The sequence below is a fragment of the Lepidochelys olivacea genome (genome assembly GCF_965140295.1).
Source record: "Lepidochelys olivacea isolate rLepOli2 genome assembly, chromosome: 2".
NCBI lineage: Eukaryota > Metazoa > Chordata > Testudines > Cheloniidae > Lepidochelys > Lepidochelys olivacea.
Window position 1 is genome coordinate 159,497,154 of NC_140412.1, and position 12,386 is coordinate 159,509,539.

At 41.4% G+C, this 12,386-nt stretch overlaps 1 protein-coding gene across 12 annotated transcripts in view; it reads right to left on the bottom strand.

Moving 5' to 3' along the window:
- The window catches only part of LOC311516291 (poly(rC)-binding protein 3-like), a 723,448-nt gene that overhangs the window by 15,863 nt on the left and 695,199 nt on the right, over positions 1–12,386 (bottom strand). For 11 of the 12 annotated variants that reach the window (XM_084620199.1, XM_084620200.1, XM_084620207.1 and 8 more), the window contains one exon: positions 4,882–5,051. In XM_084620199.1, the coding sequence (XP_084476325.1) occupies positions 4,882–5,051 (170 nt within the window). Of the gene's footprint in view, positions 1–2,790; positions 3,591–4,881; positions 5,052–12,386 lie in introns of those variants that run through there. The other variant, XM_084620198.1, reaches the window with a different exon arrangement.

A 12,386-nucleotide genomic window follows, 5' to 3' on the forward strand; every position in this document is an offset into this window, starting at 1 on the left:
TGCCCCCTTTCCCTATAAAGCTTTCTCCTCATAGTGGCTGGGACCACACTACTCTTTTGGGACGATCTATTGGCCAACCCTCCACTGCTTCCTCCCTGTGCCCACTTCTGGGAGCAGTACTTTCCCTCTCCCACATATTCTATTTGGGAGTGGGAGCAGGAATGGCAGAGACTCCCAATGCCCCTCAATCCACAAAGGGCAGGAGAAGGGCCTGTGGCAGAGGCCAATCTATCATCAGCCAGCAGCAGACTGGGGAACACTTCTAGCCCTGCTGCCCTGTTCATTTAAGCACTAAAGGACAGACACACCCATATTGCATAGGATTAAGGACAAATCATATCCAGGCCTCAGTCAAGAGGATGAATTTCACCTCTGGGCAGGCCTAACAAGAATGCAAGTAGGGTCTTCCCTGAGCCCAGGGCTCCATGCAGCTTCAAGTGACTTGCAGGAATGTCTCCTGCTCACTGTTGTTGAATGGAGATGGGCAACCACCAGAAGCCCCTCCCTTTGATCTAAGTGCTGCCCCTGGACAGCAGATGAAACCATCCCTTGAAGCTGACAGAGGTAATGGTGTTTGAGGACGGTACCCCCAGAACGGCTGCTAAAGGTATGTGTGAGGAAGCTCGGGGCTTGTTTGGCTGTATGGGGAGGGGGGGAGATATCAGGTTCTTCACTTCCCCCGACAATAGGATGACCAGATATCCTGATTTTATAGGGACAGTCCCGATATTTGGGGCTTTGTCTTATAAAGGGGCCTATTACCCCCCACCCCGTCCCGATTTTTCATACTTGGTAATCCTACCTGACAAGGAAGTGGGCTCTTTTGACCAGCACTTTTGCCAGGGAGCCAGAAGCTGTCTCAGCTATGTTTGTAAAGGTTTGGGGTTCATGAAACAGAAAACTTTGGTTTTCTTAATCTCTGCCTCCACAAGTCTCACCCATTCCCACTGAACAACACTGCTTTCTCTTACCTGGTGTCAAAACTGGTCTATGTAGAAAGACAATAATAGCGTCTTTATACAGCAAACAATGCCATCTGGAATATTAAACTATATAATTTACATTAAAAATGCCTGTTACCTGACCCTGAAATTTGGAGCCAACTACATGGTGCCTTCTCAGGTTGGTGAGCAGGAGCAGCATGTTTTGTAAGATAATCTGTATATAACTGGATTTTATATTTACAGCTCAGTTTTACTCTGAGAGGGGTCTGTAAAAATGACATTGTGAGGATTCATTGTTTATCATTGCACAGTGATCCACATCAAACTGGCTCAGTTGGCAAGTAATGAGATGGGATTTTTCTAGCTGCTAATGCTGAAAGTTCAGCCGGGGGGCTGCAAATACCTTCTCGTGTATCATCACAGGTGGCAAATATTCTGCAGGCCAAAATCATGGCCTCAGTGACATCTGTGTAACCTCATTGTCTCCAAATGATGTACTGACCTGCACAGGCATAACTAAGGGTCTAATCTGGCCTGCCTTCCCAGATCTTTATTTCTAGTGGTGGTGGTGATGATGCATAAAATACAAGGAATCCAACTTGGCTTTCAGAGGCCTTGTTGAGTCTGCAGTTACCAAAATCAACTGTTTACATGTAAACAGACCACATTTAATTTGGAAGCCAATGATGCGTGACACACCTGGAACTCCATGATGCCAGTTTTACAAAGTTACTTTTCAGAAAAGAGCTTCATTTTATGAATAAATACATTGAAGGCCACATCCTGTGTTCTGTGGAATCAGTGGATTTCTTGAGTAGGTAAGGAATATAGGGGTGGGCCCTTATTAATTATCCTTGAACTAATCAATGGTTATCAAAATGGAAGTAAAAATATCTTCAAAAAGCTACTCCTTAACAAGAATAAGAAAGCACCGTTGGCTAAAATCCATTTATAACCCAAAGAAGAAGTCATATATCATACAGTTTAAACTTAAATTGTGGTTCACTTCATTTTTAGTAAGAATTTTAAGATAATAATTTGATAACAAGGATCCAATTATTACAGTGGAACCTTATTTCCCGAGTCCTGTGGTTACATGGTTCAGGCTGGAGACCAGTTAAGAGACAAGAGATATACAGGAAATAAAGCATTCCTAATGCACATAACTAAGATGGGGCATATTTCAGGGGTACAAATATCAACAGTTGGCTATATCCATACAGAAACAAAAATAAGGTTAAATCTCTGTCTCTATAGACCATGCTGCCTTAAATTTAACCTAGTTTATATATTCTCATGCACATATTCAACAAGATACTGCAACAAAAGAATCTTTATTTAAAATTGTCTGATAAATGATTTTAAAGAAGACAAAACTGGCTAGAAATAGTTTAGGTACTTCAAATAACTGGTATTCTTTTAAAACTCATGCTACTGCCAAACCTGGAATTATGTATTGTAATTCCTAGAAGTAATGCCCCTGGAAACCAAACCAATGGGAATGACATTACAACAGGAGTCAGAGCTGATTGGTCTGCAGTGTGATGTCAGTATCAGAAGTAACTCCCTGAACAGAAAGAAAAGGTAGATCCAGGAATGATGGGAAAACTTGGTGGCCTCTGGTCTCGGTGGACATTAACTATTTTGGCATACCAGTGGGTATCTTGGTGAGTTTAGTACTTTGATATTGTACTGAACTCTCTCTAGTAACAATTTATTTCACATCTGCTTTTTATGTTTAATAAAAAATTATAAATAAATAAAAATTTTAAAAAAGAAAGCGCACATAGGACTTATATAAAGTTTTGGATTTACAACCCTTGAAGCTGGCCCCATTTATCCCCAGAAAAGGTCCCGCATGGGCTATGGCACTCTATATTTCCCTCCCGTAGCCTTGCCAAGCTGCGTAAGCCACAGGTTGGGGACACCGCTTGTTGGACTGAAGTTATTCAATTTCCACGGCCCATTCAATCCTTGTCTGCCAACTAGTTCTGTTGCTGTGTTGGCACCTAAGTTAACAGAATTCCTCTCTCCTCATTATATCTTTTAGCAAAAAATTGGTCACATAACATAGCTTTTTAAAATGAACAGGCCACCTTAATTAACTAGGATACTTGAGAGCTTAATTTATTATACATTGTTTTAAGACTCTTCCTTCACAAATGAAGTCATTTTACCTAAATACATTTTCAACATATGGTACAGAATATATAATGGTTTATTGTATCTGATGATAACAAATGCTTTCTACCTAGAAATTCAACAAGAATAAAGTACTACTTTGTTTCGAGTTTCACAGGGTATATAGTATCCATGGAATATGATTGGTCAGCAGTTTTCTTCATTGCAAAAGTGTGTTAAAAGACCTCTTAAATGTCCCATTCCATGAAAAGAACCATTAGACAGCAATAATCAGAGCTGTGAGAGTTCACAGGCTTTTCTAAGTGAGTCAAAGAGAGGTTTGTTCACTAGAGTTTCTGTCTCTGGTGAGCAGCTCACTGCAACTCCATTAATAACTTTATTTGCATGCTTTAGCTGTCTTGAAGATCTTAAATTGTTATCTTCTGCAATCCAGGTGCATGCCATATGGTGTTTGTGCAACTAAAAGTGAAGGGGTCTATTCTCGTCTCGATGTGTGGGGAATCCCTGAACACCAAGAGAAGAACATATCCTTAAGGGTTAAAGGAGGGAACACATTTTTACTTGATTACAGGGCTTAAGGACGTGACTTATATTTGCTATAAAGAATGCAAAGCGCACAAGCTGTATGGGTTTTTTGGATCCTTGGAATGGCTAGTGTTGAAGCTTCGCGGTCCCACAGAACCGTACATTTATCCCTGGCAAGCTAGTTTCAAGTAATGCAAAGGTAATATTTTGTTTGCCAAAATGGAAGGCTTCATAAATATTTTGCAAATCTCCTTTCCCTTCATTCATGGAATCTACATGCTTTTCTAGTGTTGGTCAAATTATATTGGTGGAGAGAATTGCTAGGTCTGCAATCCACAACAATGGCTGGTTAGAATCGCTAGGACTGCAATCCACAACATACACAAGCTTATACTATTTTACACACTTTATATTACTTTAATAGCAAGTATGTTAAAGAAAGTAGCTTGATTTGCGAGATGGCACCGTGTTTTTTCAAAATGGTATAATGTATAGATACGAATCTTCCTCTCTAGTGCCTTGGTACAGCACATACAAGCAGATTTATGACAGAGCATTACATTCATTGCACTTTCTCAAAGGGGTAATAGCAAATGAAGTGCTACTTGCATACCCACTTTAATCTTTTCCTAAATAATCATCCAAATAGCGAAAGGCATAAGCAGTCTCAAAGGGCTAACTAAACAACCAGTGTTTTCATTAACATTGGAGCTGAAAAGTGGTGAAAAGGAGATTCTCACCCTGTCTCATGAGGATGGGCTTTTTACAAATTTGTGGGGCTATCTATGGAAAAAATAAATCCCGGGTCTCTTTAGCAACCAAATGTCTGTTTAATATCAACCCTGAGAAAGCAATTTCCAGCTAGCAAATTAAATGTGTTTTGCAATCTATAGTTGCCATTTAAGACAGCAGAACGAGTCTGCATCACTATCAGTTTGTCCTATGAAAACTTTTATCTTCCAACAAATTTATGACAGTATCATTTTCTGTATCCAGCTCAGAGGCTAGATGGCTACAAATATAAATGTTCAGATTTTGAGCTCTTATGATTCAGTGTAACTGAAATTGCACCAGATTAAGCCGCTTTCCATATAAACCACCAATAAACACAGGCTCTAACAGTACAGGATTTACAAAGAGGTAGGAATCAAATAAGACTATGCAAAATGGACACTACACAACAACTTTCTGGCTTTGTCCTAGGCAGACATTTGTTGGAAAACAGACAGAGCAATCTTGCAGAAGCATATCACTTACAAAGCTAACTTACCTTGCGTTAATGAGGTACTGTGCTAAACTGATGTTTGCCGGGGAGCCTGTGATTGTAACTTGTCGTTCTGCCGAGCCTTCTGTGGCATTAGCAATCTTGATCTGCGCTCCTGACATCTGCCTGATTTCATTTATCTTACTGCCTTGTCTGCCAATAATGCAGCCTATTAACTGGAGTGGGACAAAGACTGAAATTAGTGCCACAGACACAAGCAAAAACCATTTAACTGCAAACTGTCGTATTGATCAAAATGTGGTTACTAAGGTCTCTCGATATCAAAACAAAAGATTTTTGCTGTGCTGTTTGGAATGAATAGCTAGCAGGGTCTATGGGCTCAATGGTCAAGCTCCTATAGTTAAAGCCTTGTCATTTTGTAGGTGGTTATGTATTAACTCAGTATCAGGCAATTTAGCCATCCAATACGTCAGAGAATACTGGCATAGTGCAGTGCTACAGAATACAACGTAGAGCCCAGTTTGAATTGTCAGTGAAAATATCAAGAGCTGCAACATAACTGACAAATCAGACAGACTGAAAGCTCTATTGATGGGTCTCTGCATCAGTCTGAAGAAGAGCTCTGTGTAGTTCGAAAGCTTGTCTCATTCACTAACAGAACCTCACTCACTTGGGCTTTCAAGCTTGCTTGACAGTCCTAAATGTTATCGACCAAATTCTGCCCACCTTTACACAGGTTTCTCTCCATTAAAGACAACAGGACTTTCAACCATGTAGCTGAGTGCAGAACTGGGCCTACGGCAAGATGACACTTCCTTCACAACTTGATCCTTTTTATTTTCAAAATGTAAGTCAGGATTCCGCATGTGTTCTTATGTCCCATTTTATCCTTCAGTAACATTGTACTGGGTCTATTACAGGAGTGGGCGGGTGAGGGTCTGTGGCCTGCAACGTGCCGGAGGTCAGACTTAATGCTCACAACGGTCCCTTCTTAGCCTTAAAGTCAACTGGCAAAATACACTGCATATTGTTTCAAAGGCTGCTTGAAAGTTCTTGGTGGGCTACAATCTTTTTGCATTTGTATGCAAAAATTTTAAAAGTGTTTAATGCAAATCAGTGGCCAATGCTTCTGCATTTGGGGGATGTGCGAGAGCGATGGTTGCCAGGGCATGGCCCCACCTCATTTCCTGTGGTGGTGAGCAGACAGGCGAAAGAAGGTAGGAAAACAGAAGTGTGCACCAAGCTGGAAGCCAAGATGGAGATGGTTAACTCTGGTTCCTTTGGTTTTATCACTGATGGGGAACAGGGATCTGAGCCTTTGCCACATGTTATTAAATGCAAGATTGATGGCCGATGAACTTAGCACCATCCATGAGCTGATGGAAGATGAAGCCCAGGACTTTGGATGACAGTACAGGACTATTGTTGGCAGAGATGGTTCCTACTGAGTGAATGGGGAATGAGCAAGGAAGTACTTTTTTTTTTTTTGGCCGCTGAACTAAAAATATTAGGACTAGTATTATTTATTTGTATGACGGCAGGGTCTAGGAACCCCAAGCCAAGGTTAGGGCCCCATAGTGCTAGGCACTGAGCAGATAAATCACAAAGAATACCATCCCTGCCCCAGAGAGTTCGCAGTCTAGATGGCCAGACAGGCCACAATAGAAGGACAAAACAGATCAAGAGGGTTGGGAGGAGTGGGAGGATGAGGCACATAAATATAGGAGATTTCCTGTTCCATAGTCTGAGGGACTGTTTCCACTTTGTGTGTTAATTTTAGGAATTTTTCCTTTTGTAAGGAAGGATCAGTGAGAAAGTTGTGGTGAGGCAACTCTGGCTGCCCCTTGAGTCCTCAGATTTCCTTAACCCTGGTCAGCCAAGTTGTAGGCCTGAGCATGGTACTGGCTGCTGTAGCTGATTGTGTCCTAACCACGGAGATAAAAAGATTTTTAAATCTGTTCGCAGTAGTCAAAACACAATACAAATGTGTGTAAAAACTCTGATTTTTGTTAACATTTAGAAAAAATGCCAACCAGCTCTAGTCAGCAGGGTTTGTTAAAGTGTCTGTGGCCTGGCAAAGCAGTGGAGTTGTTCTGGGGTGTTCTAAGATGACTCAGATGGTAGCTGCCATGAGGGGGTTTCATGCAAGGTACCATGAGGTCTGTTGTATCACCTCTTTTATTCAATGTGTTCATGAGGCAACTTGGAAGGGGACACCAAAGACACCCAACTGTATGCTGCTGTCATGCTTGACCCAGCTGTTAGAGTGGAACCAATAGCCTAGTGCCTAAATGAGTACGGGATTTGAATGATTGTGACTCAGTCCAGATAAACTGGAGATAATGTTGGTGGAAGCATCCAGAAGTGCTGGTGGCACTTTAATCAAGACCATGACTGAGAGAGTGTGATCACCATTTGTGACCCAGATGAACAACTTAAGAGCATTGCTAGATTCTGGGCTGCTCCTGGATGCCCAAGAAGTGGTGGTGGCCAAGAACACTTTTTAATTTGTGCTTGGCAAGGAGAGGGTCACCTGTTAATTCCTGAGTGGAGCTTTCCACACTTACCCTCTCTCACCTTAACCCCGCCTAGCTGTAATACACTCTGCAGGGAGCCACATCACCGAGACCAATCAAACACTAAAGCTAGTTCAGAATATCGTTGTCCCCTGGGTGCACATTATACTGGGGCTATGGAATTGATCTATCTTAGGTATTTATATGGTGCGTATTACCATAGCATTGGAGTATATGATCTGCATGGACTGCCAATACATTTCCGGGAATTCTAGGGGATGGTTTTAATCTATGCAGTTTAAATGTTTTGGGATCAGGTGATCTGGGAGACTGCCTCTCCTCCTCAAGTCATTTTGATGGCGTAATACTGGTGTAAAACCGGCATGATGCAATGGTGAGCCAGGCCCTTTGCATTTTGTCTCCCTCACTCTGAGATAGTCATATGAAATTATAGCCAAACTGATGCTCTTTTTTTAAGACAAATCTTTCTAATGCTACTGACTGGCCCACTCAGGAGAAGCCATCTCTCATTTGTAGATGGTTGCAAAGCAGAATTTGACAGATTCTGTGATACTTAGTCCTACTGGGTCCCTTGCAAAAGAGGTGGGTCCATCGAACACTGAAAGTGACAGCACTGTATGAAGTGTTGTATGTCCTACAATTACAGGTTTGCTGCTTCTGAAAACTCTCGGCAGATACAATTAGAGGATGAGCAGTACAGAAGTCTAACATTTTTCTTTAGCAGGACCACTGGAACTGCTTTGAGACTGATGATCATGAGGTCTTCCAGTGTATCATGGGCCTGATTTACAATAGTATAACGCAGGCATGACTCCACCAAAAACCACGTAGTTATACTGGTGTAAATCAGAGGAGAGTCATGCACTCATTAGTTCTTAATTGTCTGTCCAGGTCCATAGCAAAATTCCTATGACATCAATGGGAGCGGGATCGAGTCAGGACCAGAAACTCCTCGAGGATGGGATTATGAAGATTGATTTTTAGCTCACACCAGTTTAACTCTATTGACTACAGTGGAATTACTCCTGATTTACACCATGTGAGTTCAGATTCAGGCCCTGTGCCTTTCTTTGTGTTTGTATAGTGCTGAGCACACGGGCAGTGCTTAATAACAAAGACAATCTATCACACATAAAGAGAGAGTATGTGAATTATACTTTAAACTATGGCCTTCAAGGGTGAGTTTTCTGCTTGTTTGGCTCTTTATGTCCCTCACTGCTGCATTCTCTCGGTATGGCACTGGGAACAGCCATACCTGTCTGTAGTTTATGACAAGCCCCCTACTGTAAAGCGTTGGCTTGTCATACTGGCAAGTGGCTTGCAGGTTGTTGAATATTTCACTTCTAGATAAAACTGGATTCCATTTGTAATAGTGCTAGCAAAAGGTACTGAGTGGGCAGCGTCTGAGATTGAAGTTTTCTGCTTATCCCCAGTGCAGGTACTGCCAACGCAAGCTTCCCAATGCTGCCTCATCACTTTACCTCCACTGGCCTGGTGGGAGTAGCTTCAAGGGTGAAACAGGAGGGCAGGCTCAGCCCACTGAATCCTTGGCCTCTCTCCTGAGACTGCCAACAAGAGTGGACACAAGACTGAGACTCATTTAATAATGACCACTCAACAACTGTCAGATGGGAACAACTGTCATTCCATACCAGTCTGACTCACTGACCAAAGGTGAAGAGACATCTCCCTTTACCAATACGCTGAACTACGTATTCCCTTCCTGTAAATTTAAAGGCAGTTTCAGTCCATGTAAGAACTGATTTATTGTGTATCCATGGAATTGTTTCTGTTACATGTTATACTGGATGTGTCTGACATTCCCAGGATACCACAGCTATCTGTGGCTCCCTGACATATTACCCTGATGTAAATCCAGGGTATAACTGACAGTAGAACTTGGTCTATGATGTTCTCTTCAAAGGAGACTCTCTAATTGTTTTTCATAAATACTTAAGTTTAATTTCTTCCTCATTATTTTCAATCTCTTTTATTCCTTCTGCTTCTTTCCTCTGTTGCATAAGTACACTGCCTTTTTATACACCTCAGAGAGCTGCCATAGTGGGATTTATTTATGCATTTTTATTTAGAAAAGGGGCTACATGAGGGACAGTGTAGTCTAGTGGAAGTCACAATCTCCTGATATCTGATCACAGCTCTCTCACGGACTTATTGTAGGGCCTTGGACACAATGCTTGACTACTCTGTGTTTGTTAAAAAGCAGCGGTGATACTTAAGATCTCTCCTCCCACCTCCCAAGGGTAATGCATAATCTGGCTCATAGTGATTTCACAGACTTCATAAACAGATATAAAGAAAATTGGTAGGACAAATTTTTCGACAATGACACTGTTATTGTCATTTCTGTGCAGACCTAAACTACCAATGAAAAATATAATGTGCACCAGCTTAATTGAAAGTACATTGCTTTATAGAGGACCCAGTTTTGCCCCATCCTCTTACTAAGGTTGAGATTAGCATCTTACTTTGGGGCACATTTTCATATCTTTCCTCATACTGTATAGTGATTTGCTTCACAAGCGGTCCCATTGATTATCCACGGGGAATTAAAAACTGGGCTTCCCCTTGGTTAAAGGGGGACAGAATCAGGTCAAGAGGAAATACAAGATTATACCAAAAGACAAGCAGGTAAAATACTTATTTTTCAGAAATCACTTTACCCAAATAAAAATATCTGGTTAATTACATATTACCATATTGGGTGCTACTTTCTATCATATTTATGGCTCTCAGTATCAAATTAAATTAAATTTAATTTACTGGGCCAGATCTTCAACTGCTGTAAACTGGCATATCTCCATTGACTTCAGTAGAACTATGCCAATTTTCACCAACCAAGGATACGTTCCAATATTTTTAATGCGGATCATTAAACATTGGTGGCAGTAAATGAGTTCTTTCAAGCCACACTTTCACCTTTTAAGCCCGTTAATATAAGTAATGACACATCTTCCAATTCAGGAAAGCACTTACACACGTTTAATTTTAAATTAAGATTAAAGTTGTGCCTAAGGGCCTTTGCTGAACAGAGCTTTCTTGAATAAGGATCATTCAGAGGATAGGGTGCAATTTTATTGCTGACATTCAGACAATAGATATATTAGAAAGCAACGCCTGGGCTCTTAGGTTGGACCTATTGTCTCCCTAAGGGATATATTTGTCGTGTTTAGGTACTCTGTTTACTTGTGCCCAGTTCTGCAGGAAATCAATTGGAGTTTTGCCTGAGTAAGATCTGCAGGATCTAACATTTTTTCCTAGCTCTTCAGCATTTCTCAGTCAAGGACAACAGCTATGCAATGGGAAGGTCATATTTACCTTTTATGGAGATGATGGGGATTTTGATTGTACAACACCCTTATAGTGCTTATGTGATGAGCTTCCAAATTAGTTATTTGAAAGGAAGGAGTCAATATTCCTCTAGAATACAGAAGGCTGGCCCATCAGCTTGTCATTTCCAATTCAGATGGATTTACAGGCCTATTTATATTTATAGAGAGCATTTATCAGATTTGTGGCATTTTATTTTCAAAGCATTCTGCTGTTTTTGGGGGGTTTTGCCTTCTGTTCATTGTTTTCTCTCTTTTTTTTTTTAAAGGGGAAAGGTGATTTTTATCTCGCTGACCAATATTGGCTTTGCAGTGTCAGGTGTTTTAAGACTGTGATCCACCTGTGCCAGCTCCATTGTACCCCACTTCCACCACCTTCTCCATCCTCCCACCTCGCTATCACCACTCCACCATTATATGCCAAGATGTACATCACAAGTTTTTGCTCTTCCAGCATAAGCCTGGAAAGCAGAAGAGGATCCCAGCAAGTGGATGGAAGACAGCCGGCTGAAACTACATGCAAACCAGACAGAGGTAATACAGGTGGGATGAAGGAAATATTTTGAAGAATAACCCATCTTCATAGTATCTCCTGCTATTTGGGGGCATCTGCCCTCAGATAATCAAGTCACACTGTAGCCTAGGAGTTCTTTTGGACTCTTCAGTATTTCTGGACACTAAAATAGCGATCACTGCCAATAAATGCTTTCTTTCATCTTTGACTGGATGTGTCCCTACTATTGGACAATGAGATGGTCAGAGTGCTCCATGCCTTTCTGACTTCCAGATCGAATTAATGCAACTCTCTATATTTGGGAATGAGTGCACCAACTTTAGAATAGGTCCAGATCATCTCAAATGTATCAACCTGCTTCCTGAGCAGCACTGCCTGCCGACAGACCCATCACCTGGAGCTCTGCTCCCCATACTGCCTCCACGCAGAAGAACTGGTTAGTTTGAAGACAACAGTGCTCATCTTTAATCCCTCCTCAGGAGTACTAAAGAAGTGCCTCTTGGGTAGGGATCACAACTTTCCTCATGGACAATGAAGCTCAAGGGTCAACTTGTGAGAGTGGAGGACACAGTTTTCTTGACAATTGATTCAGGCTGATTGAACTCCTTTTCTGGAGAGGGTGGGAATAACCAGATACCTCAACACCTTCAGATTGGCATAACTACCTGGATTGGGAGAGAGGAGACACGCACATACACACATTTAAATGGCCTCTGAGGGAGATGGGAGAAATATAGCCCACTTTATTCGTTCTTTTTCAGAAATGCCCAGAAACTACAGTGGTGGGCACCTACTAAAAACCTAGATGAACAGAACTTCTAAATTCACAGTCTGGATAGGAAGTTTGATTTTATGGCATGGTGCCATTTTTCTTTATTAATTAGTTGCAATTATCATTTGTAGAAAGCTGTGAGGTCTGAGCTATAGTAACCACTAATAACAGAGAAATGATTTTATAACTGCCTCACACAATTACTGAAGAAAGAATAACTAGGATTTACTATGACACAAACAAATATGAATTGTAAACAGGTATTAACTTATGCTTAAGCCTACAATTTTTTCATGGAGGTCACGGAAGTCATTGAATCAGAGACTTCCAGACTTTGCAGCTCCCCGTGGCTGTGGGTGCTGGGGTCCCCTTGGCGCTCC